Genomic DNA, 26,103 nt, shown 5'->3' on the forward strand with positions numbered 1-26,103 from the left:
GATTATTGGAGAAGAAATGGAGCCTTGGTGAGCATAATATATATATATATATATATATATATATATATATATATATATATATATATATATATATATATATATATATATATATATATATATATATATATTTTTTTTTTTTTTTTTTTTTTTTTTTTTTCTTCTAAAGTTTTCTAAAGATTTTTACAGATTTACTTTCTGTGCTTTGCAACCACGCCAAATTGTGAGAAGCATTAAATGTGAAGTGTGCTTAAATTATTGAAAAAGGTAAAGTCCATAACTGTATATAAAATACTGCATGATTATGAATTGTTATTATTATTTGCATTTATTTTTATCGATACTATTTTTATACTCAACAAGTAGAACCCAAATACAGTGTATTAATCATAACAGGTCAACAGAGGATTAAAAAAAAAAACAAATTGCTAAAGTATCATTTCAGTATTTTACAAATTAAATGGTTTATTTGCAAATTGCTCATTGTTACATTTGAGCTGTAGGCTAAAGTTGTGCTTGGAAATTCTGTCTGTTTTTCTGTCTATCCAATTAAAACAATCAATTATTTCAGTTCATAATACAATTTCTGCCAGATAAATGTATTTATTTATTAATTCGTTTGCTTGTTTGCCAACATTTACTGGTATTTGTGAGTATTCAGAGACACAGGATTTTAACTAGAAGACAGAGGGGGAATATAAAACAACAGTAATAATAATAATAATAATAATAATAATAATAATAATAATAATAATAATAATAATAATAATAATAATACATGAAATAAAATAAAATAAAACATGCTATTTTAATAACAGTAACATAGCTTATTAACATAAGCTATATTTATTAACATAGCTTGTTATTTAACTAATGAACACAGCTGTGAATGAAATATTAAGCAAGTTTTTTTTTTCTCAGTCCCTTAGCAACACATCTGAAACAAAACTTTCTTTGCAGTAATTCTCCTGCTCCTATCGCCCCTTGCTCTGCTAAGTACCGTGCTTTGGGGAACACGAGGGAACGCTGCAGTGCTGGATGGGGGAAATTTGTTCTGTATTCACACCATTAATATCTATGACAGAGGCGTCTGCATGGCTCTCAGAAGACCAGCGCTTGCACACTCCCACTGTACATACGGTGTTAGTGAATACTTCAAGCCTTGCAGATTAAGCTTTCATAAGTCACCGTTAATACAACAGCTACACCTGTTTAAGAATTCAGAGCATTGGGAATATCACTGGCCTGATAATAAAGTCTTAAATAATGCCCATGATTCCTGATTTAATTAGATATATGAGGTTCGGCGCTATGGATAGAGGAAGTTAGGCTGAATTCAGAACAGACTTTAGAAATCCTGTAGTCTTATATTATATATATATATAAGGACTCCAAGTGTACTGCCATAATTCTGATTTCTCTTATCACTTGTCTAGGATTTGGTTTAATGTGTTTTGGTCTGTAAGAATGTCCGTTTACATCACTTGGGTAGGTCTCTGTCCTTTTCAGTTTGACTGACTTGTCCAGGTTTAATGTAGTTATCACAAACAAATCAGTTTCTTCCTAAACTGAAGAGCCAGATAACACATGCTGGTCTTTTGTGTGACATAAGTGAACGATACCTCGTCCGTCATAACAGCAGAGAATAGATAGGTTTAATATACATCAATTTGTTCCATATTCAGATAAAATATTGAACATGAAGCAGTTATGTTCCTTCAGGCTTCATTGTATTTATTTTTTTACTTTGATATAGTTACTGTGACAAATACAATATTTCTTGTGTACCATCTTAGAAGGGCGTTATAATATATGATGTGTCATATACTGTATATGATGTTTTTATAGATCAATACTACTAAATTACTCAAATGTAAGCAATGTTCTGGGAACATACTGAATTTAACTCTAAAACTGTGTCTAGTTTAGTTTGCTTTGAGCTCTTTAACTAAAGCCAAATGTGAAAAGAGATAGATATTTTCTTTCCTCTGGGCATTCTTTAGTCCAGGTTTCATGTCTGAACCACTTCAATTTACCAAACAATTGTTTTTCTTTAATGAGTGAAATTTTGACTGTAAATGTTGTGATGAGTGTTCAGAGTTTAGGGGGGAGAGATCTGTCTAATGAGGGGTGCCCTGTGAAAACGCCTGACGTGTGACTGTGGTGTGAAGAGCAAACACCAGCTGTCAGCTAACAGGAACATCACGAGGATGAGGATTTAGCATAGAGTAGCCCAAACTGTGTCTGGACAGTCTTTCCACATTTTATGCCATTGAATTAGAAAACAACACGTCAATCCAAAGTGTAATTTATAAAAAAAAAAAATCGCCTTCATATATCCAGTAAACCAGCCTTGGAATTAATTGTTTAAACGTTGTTTATTAAGAATGACATTTTATCACTAAAAAACAAGAATTCATTAAAATAATAAATAAATTGGTGAATCACTGTTTTTTTTTTTTTTTTTTTTTTATAGGTTTGCTTGCTTGCGTCATTAATTAATTAATTCATTTATTACAACAACAACAACAACAACAACAACAAAAACGTTTTGATCTTTACTGTATCAAGGCAAGCTTTCTAAAATGAGAAAACTATGTTGTTAGCCGTTATGTTTGACTCCAGAAGTTATTATTCATATTTTCTCATTTTTTTCCAGTTAATTTGTGATCATAATTTATTCATATGGAACATTATGCGAATGAACAGCACATTGTGACTGAATGAAATGTCTCCTTGCAATACAACTACAAATAACCAAACAACCAATCACCGCATTATGATTCCAGCTTCGGCCTTGTGTTATAATTTTAGATCCATAATTCATTTATATGGGTAAACATGCTGATATTCTCATCTGTTACCACATATGAGCGCTCGTTAATAAAGAAACTCCCAGATGAGGGACGTGTTTTTCAGCCAAGCTCGTGTCTATGTATAAATTCTTCTCATCTTCAGACATGAGCGCTGGGAATTCACAGCTGTGGACGGAGTAGGACTCTGTTCCTCGTGCTTTACTGCTTTTACGATAAAAGGAAGAAAAAAAAAGTCGACTTGTTTATTAGCAAATAGAACATAAGACAAATGAATTGTCAGAGTCACACGCTGAGGTAAAGAGAAATTACTGCAGGAAGAGATGCTGCCCCAAGGCCAGGTCAGAGAAACGCTAGCAGGCTAATTCACTCCCGCGCTGCGCTAACAGTAAAACATGCTCTTTTTCCCAAACCCAAGACCTTTGTTTCCAGATTCTTTTCCTCTAAATTAGGACAATCATCCTGCTTTTTCCTTAGACACTGTGAGATTATACAGCATACATACAGCACACAGCAGTCTTTCATATTTCAAATCTACAATAAACAAGATATTCTGGTATAAACACCAAGGTTTTTTTATTTTATAATATTACAAAAGATTGAATTTCATTATTAAGGAAAAATGTCACAGTTAAATAAATAAATAAATAAATAATAATAATAATAATAATAAATGTTAAGCAGCAAAAACTTTTTCTACAGTAATAATAATACAATTGTTTCTTGAGCAATAAATCAGCATATTAATGATCATGTTACACTAAAGACTTGAATAATGTCTGCTGAAAATTCAGATTAGTCTCAGAGGAATAAATTAACATGTAAAATATATCAAAATAGAAGCAGTTGTTTAAAACTGTAATCATATTCAATTTGTTTAACCTTTGTTTTTACTGTACTTTTCATAAAAAAATGCATCCTTATAAAATCTAATTTTTTTTTTTTTTTTTTTTTTTTCTCAAAACCATTAACAATCAACATTTTATTTATTTATTTATTTTATTGAGATCAGTGTGTTGGTTTCTGGGATTTTTAAAGCACAAGTACACTTTTGTTTAAAGAACAAACAAACAAACAAAAAAAAAAAGCCTTTCAAACATTTTATCCAGCGGACGGCATTGTCGCAGACCTCAGGAACAATGTGACGCAGATTGATGGACGATACTGACACTTCTTTTCCAACATCTCACTGTACACTTTGACTGTAAGCCATGAGATCATTTCTACACTTTATCTTTTATTGATGTGCTTAATTTTAGTTCCTAGAACCCACATAAACCTCCCTCTGCATGACTTCCTGTTAAACAGGCAGTGGAGGGATGGTCGGTTCATTCCCAGTGAAATGGCATAGAAAGAAAATGAATCCATCATAGGTCCAATCAGCCTGACCTCAGGGGGGATTCATTCAGATGTATAACTCATGTGCTGGCAGGTATGAACACTCAGAGATGAGGCTGTTTATCTTTGTCACTGGTTTAAAAAAGGCCACTTTGGCATCCGCTCTAATTCCCGTTGTCTTTTATCCGTCCGTCCATCAGCAGTGTGCACGCTCGCTCTCAGTTTGATGCTATTGTCCACACAGATGACAGATGAAGGAATATCCAGGGTTCAATACAAGCATTTTTTACCACAGAGAATCTTTTGTTACAACGGATACAGTACCATCAAGCAGAAATAAAATATATATATATATATATTTTCCATTGATATATACGTTTCAACTGTATCATCTCCAAATTCTGTTGATATAGCTTTTATTCAATCGAGCGTTCCTTTCTACTCTGGTGCAGATAGTTTTCTTTTGTGTTTCACTCTTCTGATTTCTGGTATCTTTATCTCTCTTCATCCAGGTGTAACAACAGAACGCAGTGCATCGTCATCACTGGACCAGATGTTTTTCCTGACCCCTGTCCAGGAACATATAAGTACCTCGAAGTCCAGTATGAATGTGTTCCCTATAGTAAGTATGAGCCATTTTCTAAAATATATCTAAAAAAATTGTGTTACTCTTTTATGAGCGTGCCTTAAAATGCATTTCTACAGGATTCAGTTGTTTGTCCTTGATAATACAGTGTTTATAAAGTGTACAGTAGGCACTTTTTCAGGTTTTGTTATTTTATCAATGGATTCGGTTTAGTTTATTTTGCAACTGATTAATAGAAAAAAGTATAACAAATGCAGCATCCACAAAAAAAATAAAAAAAATAAAAAAATAAATAAAAAATAACTCCCCTAAACTACTGGTACAGACAATTTATTTTCAAAATCAAAGTTAAATAGATACACGAGAGCAGTTAAGTGGTTTCATTTGATTGTAGTATAAATACAGCTCTATCTGCAAGGTCCAACTCCTGGTGAGTCATTATTGCAGAAATTTGCAGACTCCAAGCAGTGAAAGTGATTTGTAATTAAAAAGCACAAAGAAGGGGATGGATACAAGAAGTTTTCCAAGTCACCGAATATTCCTTGGAGTACACTTAAATCAACAATTAAGAAATTGAAAGAGTATGGCACAGCTGTAAATCTACCTAGACCGTCCTCAAAAAAACAAAGTGACCATGCAGGACTGGTGAGAGAGACCACCAACAGACCAATGATTTACAATCTTCAGTGGCTGAGATTGGAGACTGTGCATGCAACAACTGTTGCCTGATGCTTCTCTATTTTTATGAGTCCAAGCCAAAGATAAACCTACTGGTGTTTAAAAAAAAAAAAAAAAAAAAAAAACAGAACTGGTTGCAGTTTGCCAGAAGGCATGTGGGAAATCCTCAAACCATGTGTTACTCAATTTGTACACTTACTGTACATTAAAGGGTTAATATGCATTTAAAATAAATGTAATACATTTTGACCAAACAACCAAATTTTGCTTTATATAATAATAATAATTCTAAAATATGAACATTTATTGTAGAACTAATATTTAGCTGTATTTTTATAAATGAAAAAAAAAAAAAACATATTAATATTATTACATAAAATAATAAAAAAAAAAAAAAAAAAAAAAAAAAAAAAAAAAAAAATAATAATAATAATAATAATAATAATAATAACATTCTTTTTTATAGGCACTGTATTATCAATAACAGTGTTTGCAAGACAGCATTATATAATAATCTACAATTTATGGCAATGATGGCATTGTCACAATATGTGTGGTTAGTCTTCTTTCCTGTATTTATTCTTTCTTGCTATTTAATCGTATTTCTTTAGAGATGAGATGAGCACAAGATTCACGGAAACAGCAAACGCGTCTTTGTTGCAGCATTTCATTTATGGCAAATCTAAGCTTAAAACTTACAACACTATTTGTTTGCTGCCTTGCAAGCACTGCTATTTCCTTGAGGAAAGAAATTGTTATTTGTGTTTTCTTATGATGCAATGCTTCATTCTAATGATTGTATTTCATTGCACTTCATTCTGCACACCTTGTGCAGGTATGATTGGAGTGCACAGAGCTGGATATAAAATGCTTTTAGCTGCCTTGTTTAAATCTGACATTGTTTCATAAAAACTAAAATATAAGCTGTTAAATGTAAACCATTTCCGTCTGCTTTTCTCCCTGTGAAATGCTACTTTTTAGCAGTCTTTCATCTATCAGGAACATTACAGCAATACGCACTACATGAATGCAAAGCAGCATTCTCTGACGTCCAGTCTCAGCACATATAACTGCTCAGAGACTGACCAGCATGATTTTCTTGGCCCTTAAAATGTATTTGGCCATGCAAAGATATGCCAGTGTTATGCCAACTACTAAACAGACCAAAGATGTTTTTCGTTAGCGTTTGATCATTGTATTTTGCTTGTAAGAAACCGCAGCTCTACGACTGTCAGAAAAGACAAACTCCAAACAAACGCCTCACTTCTATTCTCAGATTTCCCATTACATTAAAAGTATGGATTGTTTTGCTCCATTAAACAATTAGACAGTACCCTTATATTATTCTCTGATTGAATTGTCTCGTCTTTTCAGAGAAGGTTTCCAGAGACTTCACATTCCAGACGAGGTCCTCTGCTGCACATTTCTCTTCACAATCCCAAAATAACAAAGACTCGTTGGATTTTAATGCTTAGTATAAGTTTATTTTACATCCATATCTATGGGTTATTAAAGTCAAATCCCACACCGAAGCTGTTGTTTTATAAAGGATCATGTTTTTCAGCTTTTCTCCAGGAATATCTGTGATTGTTCATCTGTCTTTTCTGATGCGAGCTTCTTCACAGAATACGTTTTTGTATTGTTTTTTTTTTTTTTTGTCTTAATGTTTTCGCATTACCCCCTCTAGGCATTTCCAGGTCTGTAACAGTTTTATTTACTAATCACAGTTTGACTCTCTAGGACGCCAAGAGCCCTCATGTCACCCTCAGGCTGCTGAATGCTGTATTTATTTATTTTTCTTTCTTTTTTTTTCTTGAAGTAATTTTCTTATTTGGTCTTGTTTGGTTGCAACAGTGGGATGTTCATGATGGTATTTGGCCAATGTTATCTCAGAAAACAGGATTTGTCCCGGTATGAAGTGCATACTCTGAGATCCATCCAGGGCTGCATTTCCCAAAAGATGTGTAAGCCTAAGAAATTTGTAAAAACTATTGTACGACTGATCTTAATATTATGGTTTCCCAAAACCATCGTAACTTAAGTAGCACTTGGAAATCCTCGTAGATCTACGAGCGCTCTGGAGTAATCGTAAAGCCCTATGTGCATCGTAAGAAGAACGATTTATACGATCACCTGCATGAGAATCGGCAGATTAACTTCAACTTTATTTAAGTGCAATGTGATTATAACATAAGGATTTGATTGTACTTTATTGTACACTTTATTACTATATTGGACCCGGAAATAACATCTCTCTCTCTCTCTCTCTCTCTCTCTCTCTCTCTCTCTCTAAAGTATATTATATAGTATTATCTCAAGTGTAATATAATATAATAATATAATACATTGTGTTATATTTATTATATCTGAGTTGCTTGAAATGCAGACAACTCTGAAAGACAACAGGTTAACATTTCAATAAATGAGCGTGCACTACAATTACGAGCCATTCTATAAGGTGACATTTCAGCATTTGACAATTGTATAGTGACTCCAAAGTAGCAGTTAAAGTACAGCTATGAGTGACTGTGTTAAGTGCATTTTGGGAAACGCACATGAAACAATAACGAACGCTCGTAAAATGGCTCTAAGATCAATCGTTATCGAGAAAACAGCCCAGATTGCATTGGCTGACTTAACTAGAAATGATTTGCAACCGTGGATGGATGTCACTATAGTTTCATTCGTTTTAACCTACCTCATTAGTAACCTGGTTACCTTATTTATTATTTAATTTAATGAGCAAAGGCTAATTATGTACTGTGTGTATGTATTTGTTTCTTTGTTTCAACCTAAAATTCAGTTTGTGGGTGCAGACTAATGACACACTGTATTATCTCCAGGTCAATCTGATGTCCAGAATCTAAGTCGACCCCAAATTCAAATATGCACAAAATTAAAACAAATATGTAATTTCCATAAATAAACTGAAACCAATTTTATGGACCATTAAGATTTTTTGCATTATGGTATTATTTTCAGGACAATTAAGCACATTTCCCATCCAAAAATATTATTGCTATAATGCATCCAGATTTTTTTTTCTTTGTAATTTTCTTCATTTTAAAGGTGAATCTCATTAGACTACCATTACTGCAATACAGTATTTTTATTATAGTATTTCTTTATTAAATCAGCATGAAGGCAGCACAACAAAAAGTCACATAACTATAATATACATATATTATTAAAAATAATTGCAATGGTCCTTTTTTTTTCCTGCAAAATCTCTTTTATATTATGTCCTCTTTCTTTGTTATGTATTTATTATTATTTTTTGTTCTGGACAGGTTTTTTGAGATGCATTCCTATGCTAAACAGAGTTCCAGTAGAAAATGCTGACTTTTATGAAAGAGAACACAGTGCTCAGTGACTCCTGGACATTGTGGCCACATAATGGACACCATTAGTCGATCAATCACAATAAGACAAGAAGGAAATCTGAGAAATGTAGCTTTAGATTGTCGGAAATGTTGAAATGCTGAAGATGGCCTTCATGAGATAAAACTTCTGAAGACTGTCAAGATTCTGCCTGCATTCTGTCTTTCTGTCTGTCTCTCTGTTTATCTCTCTTTATCTTTATCTGGTGGTATATGGAAGGATTTGGAAGGACAGTGTATTGGCTCATAAAATCATGACGATAAGAATTTCTGGAGAACTGAAAAAAAAAAAAAAAAAAAAAAAAAAAAATATATATATATATATATATCCTTAGTTGTTAAGATGTTTGGAAATCACATTCACAAACAATAATTTATTTGTATAATTCATCACCATTTCAGCCAAAGAAAAATAAAATTAAATCTAAATGAATTTTTGGCCAGTATTATATTTACAGATCCGGAAGTCAGATGACAGACATAATGTATTAGCATAGTAATTTAATGAAAGCAATTAAAAATATACAGCAAATTGATAGATTTGTGTGAGAGACGTGAAGCTATCATTGTTTCAAATGTTACAAAGTTAAACGTACAGTATGGGATTTTTGGCGACCAGGGGTCACTCAATCAAAATAATAACATAAGACGTACTTTGATGACGTCGGGAAAGAGCGTAGGCTCATGGGAGTTGTTGTTCATTGGAACACGTGCTCTGTCGCTCCCTATCATTCCTCACTCATTCTAACTTAGTATTTTGACAATCACGTCTTTTCAAACGGAGAGATATATGAATTATGAGACCCCTATCAAATCAATATTCCATCTAGCTAATAGTAATATATGTTAAAAAAACACTGTCGCCTTTCATTAATAATTATAATTGCGTTTATACTATGATATCGAACAAGATAGTGAACTGCATTTGAAGCTACTTTATCCAGCTAGATAGATTTACATTATACTATACCTGAAAGCTAGTCCGTCTGCGTTTTACACAAGACATCATCGTTTCACAAAATATACGGATAGATACAGTTAGCTGAATGGATGCATACCTGTTTATCAGAATGCAAGCGAGTTCAGCATCTCTCTGTAGTTTCAGCTTGTCACGAAACTCTATCTTGGAAATGCAACTCCAATATTTACCCGTGTCTTGTTTCTTTTCTTGTCCCAAAACCTTCATTTATTGCACCCGTACATTTGCGCTTCACAGAACGTGCAGGCAAAGCATACTCATGATCCATTACTAAGTTATTGATTGAGGTATAAATACGAATATAAACAATATAAATATAAAATATAATAGTCTCGATCAAGTCTAGCTACTACTTTTTCTTCTTCGTCTCGTCTTTGTTTCTATTCACCTTTGTATTTGGCGGTTTCGCAGGAAGTTAGATAAACTAGAGGGGTCAAAGTTTATATGACGCCATAGACGGGCGACAAAGCGGAAATAAAGAAACGTGCCGTGTTTTCTAATTAAACTATAATTTTCTCCGGATTTGAAAGTTCGTGGAAACTGTTGGGATAATGTAAGTACACAACTAAAAAAAAATATATAACATAGATATAGTGATTTCTGCTATTTTTAAAGCAGAAAATTACATATTGCGCCTTTAAAATAGAGCATCATTGCAATTACATGAAAAAGAGTGATATTATTTAAAAGCAGGTGTTCCACAAAAGAAATAAAGTCAGACGTATTTGGAATGACGTGAGGGTGAGTAAATGGCTCTTTTTCATCAGGAAATCCTAAAGTAACCTTAGAAATGACAGACGCATGATTTTCAAAAGTAAAAAGCACTAGCCTGCCAATCTCCCACCGCCACCCTGATCTAGACTGAAAGAAACAGGAAAATATGTCCTTTTAAAAAGTATGAATACATTTTACAAACTTTATGTGTAGGAAATTGAAACCGCATACTGCCATTGCTGACTATTCAAGTGTTCATATAAAGCCTAGCAGGGCTGACAAGAACTCTGTGCTTGGAGAAGAACTGTAGAGTCGACCAACAGCTTTATTTTTCTGGTTTTGAGTTTCCCTCCAGCACAACTTACCATCTGTCCACCTGGAATTCAGATTTCCCCGGTCGATGTCCCTGAGTCCTTATGAAAATCTATACGCCACTATCTAGAATTCAGCCAGTGTATTTCCCCGCAGCTTTCCCTCGACAATAGCAGATTGACTTGTCTTCAATGCCACATACACTGTCCTTTTGTACTGTGACAGAACACTCTTTAACCTTGCTCTCTTTCACGTCGAAGGTGTCTAACTGCGATCTCTTCCTCCTCTGACAGCTGTAGCTCTGTGCATAATGCCCGTAACCTCATGACATGTTAACTGCATGTGATCATGGACATGATGGTTAATTCGTTTTAATCTCTTTTTCCCCCCCTGCACTCCTTTCATTCTCTCTTCCAACGCTAAAAATAAAGTGGAGCAAAAAGGTAAATCACTGACACAATCAGCTCCTTGTTTTTCTTTCTTTAATATATACATTTTGTGGTTGTAAAACCTTCCTGTGCCCACTCTTGCTGATCCGATAGCAGGCAGTAGCAGAAAGGGTATTGTATTTTAGTAAAGGTCAGTGCACAAGCAGCAATCGGAGGGAAGCTTTAAAAGAAAATGATAAAGCACAAGTTAAATGTTAGCGGTAATGCTGAGGGTACAAATACCCCTTTTCCTCCTCCTCTTCCTGTCCTCCTCACTCTTTTATTGCCTGTTCGAACCCCAGCCCCACTCCACATTCCCTGCATGCTCTGGTTACAGGTTTCCTATAGACTTACACAATCTCTACTGTTTCTCGCTTTTCCTTCTTCTAACTCTCTCTCTCACTCTCTAAATTTTTCTCTGGCTTTCTTACTTCACCCTTTCTGCATATTTGATTATCATATCTTTGTTAAGAAGAAAGGAAATGCTTTAAAATGCTGTAAAATGATTACAACATTAGGCCCATAGGAAAGATGTAAAAAAACTGTGGAAAAACTTGACTCAGGACACAGACTGCCTGTATGCTGCTCTTCTCTGCATCTTTCTCAAGCCTTATTTAGTTGTCTGCTTTTATTTGCAGGGCAGATTTGTCGTATTCCTTCCTTTTTTCCTTTGTGTTTGGTTGTGGTTTGATTTCTCCATCACTCCCCTTCAGTATGTCCAAGCAGCAGTGAGCCGAAACTGTTCGCTTACGGACACATACAAAAACTGTTTTTGCTTCCGTTTTAAGCTTCAGTAACCTTCAGATGCAGATCCTTCGCGCCTTTTACTGCTTGTGAATGTGTGTAGCTGTTAGACTTCTTAGTGTGTGTTTCTGTCCTCACCGACTACTCAGTTATCAGAGTGATTTAGAGTCAGAAGGCACTTTGCCCTCTGCTTTCAACTAGTGTGAGCTGCCTTCGCTTACGTTTGACTGTTTTCTGCTCTGTTCTTCTCATCACTAGTTTTTCTTTGTCCCGGAACTCTGAAAGCCATTGGAGATCCGTCGTTTCTGTACGAGGCAGAGCAACAAGCGGGGTCGTGGTGCAAAGATCCTCTCCAGGCAGGAGACAAGGTTTATTTCATGCCCTGGACCCCTTACAGAACAGATACACTTATCGAGTACAACTCGCTCGACGACTTTCAAAACTCTCGACAGACTACGACGTATAAACTCCCCCATCGGGTCGATGGCACGGGATTTGTGGTATACGATGGCGCTGTGTTTTTTAACAAAGAAAGGACACGTAACATTGTCAAATTTGACCTTCGGACCAGAATTAAAAGTGGGGAGGCAATTATAAATAATGCCAACTATCATGACACCTCACCATATAAGTGGGGCGGGAAAACAGACATCGACTTGGGAGTTGATGAAAACGGTCTTTGGGTGATCTACGCCACCGAGCAGAACAATGGCATGATGGTGATCAGTCAGCTCAATCCCTACACCCTTCGCTTCGAGGCCACCTGGGAGACCACCTACGACAAGCGATCGGCCTCCAATGCTTTTATGATCTGCGGAGTTCTGTATGTGGTCCGATCCACGTACGAAGACAATGAGAGCGAATTGAGTAAGAGCCTCATCGACTACATGTACAACACCAAACTGAACCGAGGCGAATACACCGACATCCACTTCCCCAACCAGTACCAGTACATCGCCGCTGTGGAATACAACCCTCGAGACAACCAGCTGTACGTGTGGAATAACTTCTACATCCTCCGGTACAATCTGGTGTTTGGTCCACCTGATCCAGCACACGGTAAGCCACATCTCGAATCCATCTAGCTGCACACACACACACAGAGTCCCTCTGGATATCTGTTTAAGTGGTCGCGAGTTGGTATTCCTCTGGCTCCCGAGTCTGTGTGTCAAATGTCACGGATGACTGATTTTTAATTTCAGATTTAATATGTGCTTGATGTATTCCGGAAACCTTTCTCGAGTGAAAGCAACATCTCAAAGTGAAGTGGTGGGTCTCAGCAGTAAACAACATCGTAGGCGTTGTTAGCATATAATAACAGACGCGTCTCTCGAGCTTTCAGAAGACAGAGCCATTCCTCCCCAGTGTTTAGACTCTTCAGGCTAAACCCCCTCCCACTGCTCCACTGAGAAAGATACCGCTTCCCTCATTGATAGAGGGTTACCTGTCTGGACATGTACCTATTCAGCCTTGCGGCAACAGTGGATCACCCCCAAAAGACTAGATCTCCTTTCCTAACCGGATCAAAACAAACAACTTGCACTTTGCCTCAGATGCCTCCCAATGTGTCTGTGCTGTGCAACGGCTCTCCGCTGAGACCGGATCAGTCCCGAAGGTCACGTCAGCGTGGCCTGTTTTTAATTTAACTTTCAAGAGCTAGGACAGGATGGCCATAATATGTGTCAGATCGTCTTTACATTGAAAAAAATAATAACCGTAATTACCATAATCCCAGCTCAGCCTAGAGGCCAAGACTCTTGCTTTACTCCAGAAAGACTCGGCTGAGTGTAGAGGTCAAACAACTTTACGCAGATTAGTGGGACTTACAAATTTTAAATATGAGTGTATTTCTTCTGCGGAGACCCAGCGGTGTCTACCTCACTTGTGAATCTGCTTGTGCAGACACTGAGCTCAGTAACTGTACCCAGGGCTGTTGTGAACTTGTTCCTGCAATAAGTGTACTTAGGATAAATTCGTTGAGGATAAAAGCATCTGCTAAATGACAAGATAGTAGATTCTAAGATACAAATCATTTGTAGGCTGCTTATAGCATTCAAAAGTACCTAAAAGTCTACCTGTTATATTAATAACTAGCCATAGATATGGTTCTCATTTAAAGGCTGCAACATTTTTAACTGGCTAAATTACAAGGCAGCTTCACATGTATCTTTCAATGAGAATGCAATCTCAGAATAGACTGTGTAAAAAAAAAAATGTTTTTCTTTTTTCTTTTAATCAGCCAAGGTAATATATGAATCAAGATTTGTTAATAACATTTTTTATATTATTACAAATATGAATACAATTGATGAAATTATGTAAAACAGGGTTTAATGAACCATTAATAGTTTTTCACTCATTTAAAATTGTGCATTGCACTGGGTTTGTTTTGTTTTTTTTCCCTACCATGTTCGGTCAGTTGTAAAATAATTGTTGAGAAGCTTCTTTTTATACACTGTGTATATATATACACACACACACACACACACACACACACACACAAACACACACACACACAAAGACTAATAAAATTCACTTTTTATTTGTAAGAGCTATGCAGTTTTACGCTTAGAGTATTACAATGTAGCTTAGCTTAGCAACATGCTAACTGCTTGAAATAATTGTAATTTGAGTCACGATGACTACTTTTTTTTTTTCTCGTAAATCGTTTGAGGTTCCAATGAGGTTCCATTTCTCATAAGGTGCTGTTTTAAAAGATGAATATGCAGATGGTAGACCGCAAGGCAGCTCGCTAGATTTTGGAACAGAGCCAGAACACCTCTCCGAAGGCTGTCTATGATATTCATAATCACATTACTATCTGCACTACTTATTATTCCAGACTTATTTCTGAGATCAGGACAGAATCATCTGAGTCATTCTTAGCATGTGCTAGCAGCTTTCCTTTGGCCAGAAGCGATTACCGCCACTGAATTAAAACCATTGAGCAAATTTATCCCTGCACAAGCAAGCAATTAAGTAAGAAATATCAACTCAATATCACTTCAGATGAAGAGTATTAGGACTCAGATCTAAAATTCATTGGACATTTCTCTGGGGTGTTACCTCGGAGGGTTAAAATCTTTCATTAAGGAAATGTTATCACATTGTTACCACAATGTATCCACTTGTGGTTCTCACTTATGATGTGGCTGATTGAATGTGCCCGTGTATGTTCTGCCTCTCTTGTAGCCGCCTGTAAGGGAAGCAATTAGCTCTACAATCAGTGCTGATGAAGAACAAAAACATGCTAATTTCACTAGCATTAGCTCCTGTGAGTTGCATGAGTTGAATGATACCCCCATCCCCACTTGAATCTAATCTGCCATCATTTGTATACTGATGTGTTTTCTCTATTTTAGATGTGGTGATTATCTCATCAGCTCAATAATCAGCTCACTCACACTGCCATCAGAGTTGTGCTCCGTAGAGTTGATGTTTGATGTTCCACTTTACTTTCATAGCTGTGAAATTACCTTGATTTTGAGACACTGGAACAACGAACCACTAGAGTTTGTGAGATTTGATAAGCCCCTGCTTGTATATTAAGAAATCCCTCCCCTTTAAGTCAAAAAAAAAAAAAAGAAAAAAAAAAAAAGAAGAATTTTTGGAGCATTTATGAGATTAACTGTTTAGCTATTTTGGCAAATCATGTCCTATAGTCATATTGTTTTTATGTGCTGTAAAGTTGCAAGTTAATTTTTAACAGTTGAAACCACTAGATAAAAATATAGGAAAAAATTAAAGTAAAATTAAGTAAACACTCATGTGAACTATCAAATTTATAGATCAGAGTATTCCAAAATAACCATTTATTGTTCATAATTATCCATAATTATTTAATTTAAAATATACAGTTCTTCTGGTTTATTTGATGCAACATGAACATAAATTAACAGTGGCTGATTAATTGCTGCTGATACTGTTTGGCTTAATCTGATATACTCATTTAGAAATTAAACTCTTAATTTTGCTCAGACTAACAGTGAGTGTAAATATATTTTTTTCACTCATACAGAAGCTCGCTAAAAAAATATAACCTGTGCTTCTCTGGTCCTTTAAATTCTAACTGACTGGAGACAGAATAACATCACAGACACAAACAGGCCTGAAAATGTTTTTTTTTTTTTTTTTACAAATTCAGCAACATTTTATTGAATATTACATTTTCAACAAAAGGGCACCAAAAGAAGTAATTTAGCCTTTAGAAAATGTTGCTTGGCAATAAAAAAAGAGATCAAACTAAATATAAAATGTGCTTTTTTCTGTTTATCTTCTATGAAATTTGAAGTTTTAAACCTGAATCGATGTTTTCTGGGATTAAATCTTTTCAAAATACTTGATAGATTGTTCCTTCATGTGGAATTCTGGCGCAGTATATTAGTATGACATCTTATATGGATCCTAAATTGCATCAGATGTGCCATTTGTTTAAAGAGAAAATGATTAAAACCAGCAGCATATTCATACTGGAATCCTCTTTCATAATGGGGAATCATCTTGATGTGGAGGAGACAGACAGCATTTATATTTGCCATCTGAATTGGGCTGGAAAACACACATTATGCTGCTTGCCACTTAATTTCATTTTTGCTCATCATTAAAGGAATTAGTTTGACACTGATTGTGATAATTGCCATGTGATATTATACTGCTGATGGTTAGCGAAATTTATGCAGAGCCTTCTCTGCTCCTGCATGAAAAAATAAAATAAAATAAAAAGAAATAATAATAATAAAAAAAATAATATATATATATATATATATATATATATATATATATATATATATATATATATATTTTTTTTTTTTTTTTTTTTTTTTTTTTTTTTTTTTTTAGTGTTTTGTGTTCGGAAGGCCACTAATGGATTTGGCTTTATTTTAGTCTCGCTTCTATTGCCACTTGGAGAGATTGCTCAGTGGCCTTTTTTGTTAAAGACCTCCCTTGAATGAAAAATTATTTATATATGCTACTGCTGCTACATCATTTTTAGATGCACTTTTTCACCTTTAATGTGAGTTTCACCTTCTTCCTTATCTCACAAGTCTCAATCTTTTCCTCAGTCTTGTTTTTAGCCCCTCCCCCAGCCCAACCATTTCTTCTTGTCACCAGCCCTCCCACATTTAGCCCCTCCCTAGAAAATCTAATTTAGCCCCTCCCCCAGTTTCCCAGCTGGAGGGATGTAATCTAGCTGTGGTCTTCTTAGACCAAGTCCCTCTAATGCTTGATTACTTCTCAGCATTAAATGCTAGAATGAGATAGTCCAGTAAGTCCACATGGCAACAACCATAGAGATTTTGTAGGTAGGTTTAATGTTGGGTTTGGTGTTATTTACCAATACGAAAGAGCATTTTAGTGACACTCTTTGGACATTTGAATTCTGAACAAGCACAAGACATACCTGAAGCAATGTAATAAAAACACCACAATACTTCCCTGTACATAATAAATTTGTGGCCATGGTCATGTACTGTATGTATATTTAAGCACCACTCATTTGACATTTTACTTTGACACTGACATGAAATGCGCAATAAGGTACGTAATGTCAGTATTGCAGAAACGTCATCACAAGCACATATGTTCATAATTTTTGTTCAAGTTATGTTTGTGTTGTCTTTTTTTGCCTGCATTTTGAGGACAGTTCAGTAATCCCTTTGAAGAAAGTGGCTTAAAACACGTGAAAATTCTTTATCGGTTTGCGTGAGAGGAATGTTTAGAAATCATCATTAGCTCGATGTATATATTCTCCACCATGCTAGAACTAGTACTTAGGAGCATATTGTCACAATCTCATTATAATATTTGGCAGGAAATTGTTCTCTGTTGTGAAAGTAATATTTATATTTATGTCATTTTAGTTTTTTTTTTTTAGTTTTTTTTACATTGACCTGATGATTCCTTTGAGCTTTATGCGAGTCATACACGTTCATTACAGCACTACAGATGTACTTATCATAAGAGAAACTGTTTGTTACAAAAAAGAGAAAATTACTACTTCTGCCCATAAATCAGATTTCAAATGCATTATATAAAAAATAACACCTAGGTGCTATGAGACAGCTGATTAAGTATTCATTTATCACCTGCATGTTCTGCATGTTTTTGAAGGACCACAATTATTAGCCGACACCACACCAAATTATACGTAAAGTACAAAGGACAATAGCGTCAAAGTTTGAAAACACATATTTCATAAAAGTACCATGATATTAGGATGCTTCCCCCCCCCCCCCCCATCATATATTGACATGGTAATACTATTGTTATGGTTTTCTGGACAAATTCTGTTATTTTAAGGTGCAGTAACACCATGTAAATACCAAGGTATATGAATATGTTAGCTATTCAGTTCAATGCTATAAGGAAAGTACTTTGCAAGAAAGTATCTGATACCGTCTGACCATCTTGCATTATTGAAGAACTGTTTTCTTCAGGGTTTTTTTTATTTTTTATTATTATTATTTATAAAACTCTTTAGTACTTTAAGTTTTTTAGTGGGAGCCTTTGTTAAAATTTTGTTTTGTTTTGGTCAGATTTTGTGTGTGATAGAGTGATAGATTTCTCAAATATGCTGTGAAGTGTTACAATTATTTTCTATAATTCATAATTCATTATTTACACAATGTCCTCTTTTGGAATGGACACTGGTCTTAATTTATATATATATATATATATATATATATATATATATATATATATATATAAATACATATATGTATATACACACAACAATTAGTTCTGGTTCTCAAATCTGAAACCTCAGAGAGCAGCCAACCTCAGCCAGATCTTCTGGAATTTGTCACTGGCTCTGATGTCTCTGTGGTTAAACATGAGATATAATTTGTTTTAGGTAATTGTAAAGAGCAGTCTTTGATTTCATTAATCTATGTTTTTTTCTATTATAATTTTTTTTCTTTAGAGCAAATCGCTTTGGCTGAGGGCAAAATCTCGTCAAGTTATATTTTACGTAACTTGCTAATAATCCTGTATTTCAGAGTGCTGACTTTGTACATTTGCCTGAATTGTCTAGCAACTTTTATAATAGCTGTTGTTGTTGTTTATTATTAAATAAATACTATATATTTTTAGTATTTAGTATTGGGAAACTATTTGTGTGTGTGTTTGTGTGTGTGTGTTCGTGATGGTGATTTTTGTGACATTGATACACCATTAGATGGCGACAAGAGACTGTTTTAGGGGCCGTTCACATATCACGCCTAAAAGTGCGTGGAAAACGCTAGGCGTGCCGCTTTTTCATTCTTTCCAAAGCGCTTGGGCAGTTGCGCCCGTGAGGCGTCTGCCTTTGCTAAGCAACCATGACGTGATCTCTCCGTGAAGACGTGGAAATTTCAGCAAAGGATAAATGGATTTGCAGCTCTAAAAATTGCTTTCAGTAGCTCTGCTACTAAATTTATTTCAAAATTGCAATCCATATACAACTATGATCAGCTGTTCCTTCATCTTGGCTGATCTTTCAACGTTGTTACGGAAAAGAATGAAGCTGATTGGTTAGTTCTTCCATTATGAGCACGCATACCGCGCTCCTACATTGGAAATAACGAATTTGAGTGCACAAAAGACGCGATATGTGAACGGCCCCTTACGAGTCAGCAGTAAAGACTTATATTGAAAGAGACTGAAACGGGAAGTTATTGTTACTTTTAATAAACGCTTGTAAGACGCAGTTTTATGCACTGATCAGTGGTGTCATCAGAAATCACACTTAACAGATGAAAGGACAAATCGACAATGATATCGCTTTGCTCAGCGGACATTCAGTGTTTTATTGTGAATATGAGATTGAGCTGAAGAATGAAAGCTGTATCAGATGCAGGTAATCACACTCTCAGTCCATCTCTCTCTCTCTCTTAATACTCTACATACAGTGAGGTTTTAATACAGTGATACACTAAGCTTTCAATGAAGCAACTCGACATTTCTACATTACTAATAGTAAATGTGATGCATGCGAATAAGTGACGGAGGCTTGGGCTCAGCCTTTAAACTCTCAAACTGAGATTTGAATCTGTGTTGGAAGGAAGTTGTTCAGCGCAAATGTGTTTTAAAGACACTCTGTTGTTGTTTTACTTATATATTTACACACTAGTTGAAATGTTGTATAAACAATATCACACTCTTAGACGTGAGATATGGCTGTATATCAGCATGCTGTAATTACCTGTGGCCTTATGCTTACAGCCGATTCACAGCCGTGCCAATATACAGCCAAGTATAATTGACTTACACAATTCATGTGTGTATATTACACCACTTAAATGAATTTCCTTTTTTGGCCCACATAACCTATGTACAGTATATATATGGAATTTGGATAATGTTTCCCAATAGGCAAATAGGTTTTAAGCATTATTTTTAGGCTAGTGTTATAGTAAAATGGTTTGTGAACGTGCTTTCCTGTTGACTTTAACAGGCTTCTCTCATCTGTGGTTTAATAGAGGAACATTGAGCTAAAGCTTGTTTTACAGCCATCATGACAAACAGCCAGATTCTGGGAGTGAAAAGCCAATAATGGCACACCAGTCATGCCAACCATGTCAAAACTCACACACATGGCTGAAAACAGTAAAGATCGGGGTCTGCAGGTAGAGGCATTGCAGCTGTTTTTTGTTGTCTGGTCAGTTGACACTAATTCACAGTAGGTCATGTCTAACCTCAAAAGGAAAGCCTTTTCTTTCACTCGATCAACCTTGCAAACATACACGGAGGTGCTCTCACACTTCTATGGGGCGCTTCATCTGTGAGTTTCTTGGCTGCATGATGTCGTTCACAGAATCTAGTTAGCTGGTGAAAGCAGCGTGTGAAGTTCAGAGGGATTTATGGATTTATCCATATTTGTGGTTGAATGTATGAGGTCAGGTATATCACTTTTACACTGTAAACTGGAAAGAAGTTTGAGTTATCTGGGACTCAAACCACTTTACGTATGAAGCACTTTCTGATTATCATTATGTAACATCCTAGCTAGGAAAAAAAATGTAATTGCGTTTTGGAAATAAGACACATTTTTTTTCGTGTAAAGTATGGCCTGATATATGTACCATATTTTTCTTGCCTGAGGAATAACATAAGTTATATATAAAGATTATGAAATATAGACACAGGAACAAAGAAACTGAGGCTAAGAGAAAACATGTTCAAAAACTATGTGATTCAACTCTCTTTTTAATAAGCTTTTGAGATATAATAGAGCTTGAGGTCTTGTATGCAATATATATATATATATATATATATATATATATATATATATATATATATATATATATATATATATATATTATTATTATTATTATTCTCTACCATTAAGCACTATACAAGCTTAACCAAACCGGTACCCAAACATAATTTAAGCAACAGCTAATTTTAACCATTATTCTTTTTAGCACCACCTATCTCAGAGGCATCCACCTCACCCAAGTTACTAAAACCAACAACCACTACAACAACCACTACTCAGCCGAGAGGTCAGGTGACAACTGTTACCACTACAGGGACCAGAGCTGTTAATAAGACACCCAAATCACCAGCTGTACTTCCCCAAACTACCACCCCACCCTCACTGGAGTCTTTCCCTCCACCTGAGCGCTTCTGTGAGAGCGTAGAGCTCAGGGACATACTGTGGCCACAGACGCAGAGGGGCATGCTGGTGGAGCGACCCTGCCCCAAAGGAACTCGAGGTGGGTGCATGTACCCGCTGAAGTGTAATACGCTGCAGTTTTCCACTCAGAGCTCTTTGAATTGCTATCAGTCACGTGCAAGCTATTTTGATATGCATTTGGCCTCTAGGCAAAGAGAAATGTGTCTGTTCTCTTAGAATCAATTTCTGCACCATTTGAATAAAGCAATAAAGCCATTTGTTGCACTGATTTTACCACATTTAGTGTTAGTCTTGTTAACAAAGGTACTTACTACTAATAACACAATATAATTTGTTAATAATAATTAAAAATAATTTGTTAATGTATGTATTTATTTGGTAAGTAGTAAGACTGAACTTTATACTTATATTCAGTGCTTAATTCAATACTTTATTCAGATGCTTTATTGTCATAATAAATATTGGTTACATTTTATTTGTTACATTAATGTGCTCACTTGACATTTACATGTAATGCAAATATAAATGTATTTGTGTTACAGTGTAATTATATATTTAAATACTGAGTAATATTAATTAATTAACATGTACTTACTATAATGTTAGGGTTAGGATGAGGGTTTGCTTTAGGGTTAGTTGCATGCAATTTTTTTCTAATTGTTATTATTGGAGTAACTATATGTAATGTGTGTAAGAATGACACCGTAAAATAAGGTGTTTGTAAATTGTAAAATATTGAATTGTATTTTTGTATTGCCAAAGTGTTTGCAGCACTGATGCATACAATTAAACTTGCAAAACGAGTATAGTACAAAACAACAAAAAGGAAGAAAATAAAAAAGGTAATTGATAAAGAAATGGCATTATGACAGACAATCCATCAAATACTACTACTACTAATAATAATAATAATGTCCTTATTCAAACAGGCACTGCCTCCTACCTATGTGTTCTCTCCACTGGATCCTGGAACCCAAAAGGCCCAGATCTGAGCAACTGTACGTCCCACTGGGTGAATCAAGTTGCTCAAAAGGTTTGTAGTTACAGAATATTTCTGTCCTCGCAGAACGAGGAGCAACAAATGTGGCACTTTTCAGAGCATAACCTCATAAAAATAAAATACTCTCTGGTGCTATAATTTGGAGCTCATTCCTTCTGTTATCACTTGTTAAGATGAAGACACACAGCCTTCAAACATCCAAACTTCCTACAGAACACCCACACAAATGAACAAAAGTAGAAGAAAGGCTCTGGCCACTGAAACCCAGGAAATGCTTCCAAATGCTTTTCTAAAGTGTTACCAGTTTGTAATGATTGCTGTAACTGCTCACAAGAGCTGTTGCTGACTCGGCGTGATGATGTCATAATGAGAGTCAAGAGCCTCGTAGATACAAAATGATATTCTTCAGAGCCATGCTGTGAGGTTAATTTATGTAATCTCTCAGATCCGTAGTGGGGAAAATGCAGCCAACCTGGCGAACGAGCTGGCCAAACATACCAAAGGAGCCATCTTTGCCGGTGACATTAGCTCTACCATGAGGCTCATGGAGCAGCTGGTGGATATTTTAGATGCTCAGTTACAGGAACTGCGACCCAGCGAGAAAGACTCCACCGGCCGCAGCTTCAATAAGGTATTAACAGGATTTCATTCTCAACATGATTCTTTAATAAGCAGCAGCATGCCTTAGACGTTTCAGGGCACTTTGCTTAAAGGACACTTGCTTCATAAAGACTGTTAAACAGCTTTAAGCTCATTGTGTTATACCCCATTGTGCTTTTAGAAAATTTTAAATAGTATAAATGCACAGACTGGAGTGAATCACTCAGTGGGTTTTACCTACTATCCCAAGATGCTTGGATGATGTACTTTGTCTGGTGTGCATCTGTACATGCATTTTCAGGTAATATACCTTGTTGTGCAATAGATGAGGACTTGTAGTTGTAGAAAAGCTGCCACAGCAATGGATAGATGTAAATGCATGACAAAGTTGAAATTAAAGAAAGACTGAGAAAAAAGGAATATCTAGGTAACTATTTAGACCCTAATATAAATGGTACTTGACAAAGTGGCCTGTGGTATCACAGCAATAGGGTAATATTTCCCAGTATCAGTGCACGGTCTTACTGCACACTCACACTTTCATTAGAATAGAACATACTTTACTGTATTTTACAAGTATGCAAATTACAACGCACTCACAATGCTCTTGAAAATAGGTCACATGGAGATTAATGAAGCCAGTTATCAGTCAAAAAAAATTATTAGCTGCTTTTATATAAAGCCTATGCATTGCATTTAAAATTCATATGAGAGACGGCTTTATGTACTAAAAAGCATCCTAACCCTTCCGGTTACAACTGGCCATTATGTAACATTTACTTTAACTATTAGGATTCTTGAGGGCATACATTCATCAAACATGAGCTTTAAAGATGTATGGCTCTATTCAGCATTTTCTAAGGCTGCTAAACTTATATTATCTGAATTCACTTGGTGGGCTAGAATATTAGTTGGTAGAGACATAGTTCAGTCAAAAATTTTAAACTCAGTCATGACTTACTCATAAAAACAATAAGACTTTTAAAATTACAGATAGTTTTAATGATACCTGAAAGTCCACCTAAAACCTAAACTTCAATGCTTGAAAAAAAAGAAAAGAAAGGTAAACTTTGTAGAAGTATATCAATTGGTTTATTCTAAGTATTCTGAAGGTACTTTGTGTTGAATTAATGTAACTTTTATTCACATATAGAAATTGATCAATGCAAATAAATAGAGCACATTGCATGTGGCCAAGGGCAGCTCTACATGCTTGATGTGTGGGAACAAACCTCATTGGTTCTTGCACATCAAACAAGGATTTTTTAGCCTTTGTTATTATATTTCATGTGGTCCATGCATCTGTTCATCATAGAAAGTGATCATGTTCCTTCAGAGGACATGGATTAAACTTTTATTTACTATGTTGTTGTTATGAACTTATTGATGCTTCAAAATTTTGGTTGAATAGACTGGCAATTGAGGGACTGAAATGTCTTAGGTTTTATTAAAAAATATATCCTCTTGTGCTTTGAACAAAAGTCTTATGGATTTTGAACCACATGAGGGTGAGTAAATGATTCCATGAAACAGAATTTCCATTTTTGGGTGAACCAGTCACAGAGCTTGAAAGGGCATAGTCAAAGTATTTGAAGTAAAATTCATTTTGTTAAAGACAAAACCTCTTTCTCGGTTCTTGTGTTGTCTGTATGGCTTTTTGTGTGTTTCATTCATCAAATTCAAAAAAGTGGGTGGATATCTGTGAACTCAGATGGCTGAAGCACAGGCTGTACTCACTAAGAGTGAAGCCTTTCTTTCAAATTAATTTCTTAGTTAAATGCCAGTGGAAGGAGGTGAAGGCACATCAGCCTGATTGCAAAAAGTTTGGATTCCCCAGTGCACTATAGCAAGAATGTAATTTGTCTCATGGGAGCCATGTGGACAACAGCCGGAGTAGTTTACATGAACACCACATACTCCAGGACCAACATCCTTAGTTTAATCAACTACTCTATTACTCTAAACCTTAAGACAAACTCTAAATTCTAAATCAAGGATTTATTTCTCTTGACTCCACACTCCTTCAGTAAACCATGGGTCTAACCCCTATTTCTGACGTTAACCCCTTACCCCGGTGTATTTGATTAGGGTTGGAGCTAAACTCTGCAGAGCAGTGGGTCTCCAGGAGCAGGGTTGGAGACCTGGGAAGACAGTTTGTGTCTACTTACTTTGTTTTGCATTTGTTTAATTTGCATGTTTTTTTTTTTTTGTTTTTTTTTCACAATTTGGAAACCCAACTTGTATCTCCAAATGTGATACCCAATCTCCATTCTTAAATAATTTTCCTGAACCTAATCTAATCTGAATCACAACTTTTAGCCTTATCCCAGTGCCCTGTTGCTTACCCTAAACCTTTGTCCTAACCATTATAACTAAACTTCACCTTTACACCTAATCTCCAACCCTATCCAACTCCTTCTCTTAGTCAGCTTCCAACTCCAATCCCCAACCCTGATCTCCATCCTATAGAGGTACACCACACAGTGATTTATACAGTCTGTATCTGAATATTGTTTGCATATGTTTCATTTGCATATTTCAGATGGTAATAAGTTATTGATTTTATTTTTACTTGAAAGAGCACCTGAGGGTTTTGAAATCACCAGACTAAATTGATGTACTGAAAGCAAGGCCACTCTGTGCACCCATACATTCACCCATTCATGATTTCATCATAGCAGATCCAACTGCTATACTGTGTTTCTGAAGTGCTTGTGGATTGGAGAACCCATCAGTACACCATCAACCTTTCTAACTGTGTTTCTTTGGTCTGTTTTTGTTCTTGTGTGTGTCCTCTCTCAAATGAAAAAGCTTCAAAAGCGAGAAAGGACGTGCAGGGCATATATGAAGGTATATCTGTGTTATGCTACTATACTCTTCACTTGTTTCTGTACTTTCTCTTCTTCTTTTCATGC

General features: G+C 35.5%; 1 protein-coding gene across 16 annotated transcripts in view; it reads left to right on the forward strand.

The window, feature by feature from the left end:
* The window catches only part of LOC128022622 (adhesion G protein-coupled receptor L2-like), a 96,851-nt gene that overhangs the window by 41,901 nt on the left and 28,847 nt on the right, over positions 1-26,103 (forward strand). For 13 of the 16 annotated variants that reach the window (XR_008185960.1, XR_008185959.1, XR_008185958.1 and 10 more), the window contains exons 4-9: positions 4,661-4,770; positions 12,228-13,028; positions 21,374-21,667; positions 22,518-22,621; positions 23,034-23,219; positions 26,000-26,038. Coding sequence is in view for 13 of the 16 variants with exons in the window: in XM_052610347.1 (XP_052466307.1) it covers positions 4,661-4,770; positions 12,228-13,028; positions 21,374-21,667; positions 22,518-22,621; positions 23,034-23,219; positions 26,000-26,038 (1,534 nt within the window). In the remaining 3 variants the exon portion in view is untranslated. The remainder of the gene's footprint in view (positions 1-4,660; positions 4,771-12,227; positions 13,029-21,373; positions 21,668-22,517; positions 22,622-23,033; positions 23,220-25,999; positions 26,039-26,103) is intronic. The other 3 variants (XM_052610343.1, XM_052610344.1, XM_052610346.1) reach the window with 1 other exon arrangement.

This window comes from Carassius gibelio, chromosome A11 (assembly GCF_023724105.1).
Source record: "Carassius gibelio isolate Cgi1373 ecotype wild population from Czech Republic chromosome A11, carGib1.2-hapl.c, whole genome shotgun sequence".
NCBI lineage: Eukaryota > Metazoa > Chordata > Actinopteri > Cypriniformes > Cyprinidae > Carassius > Carassius gibelio.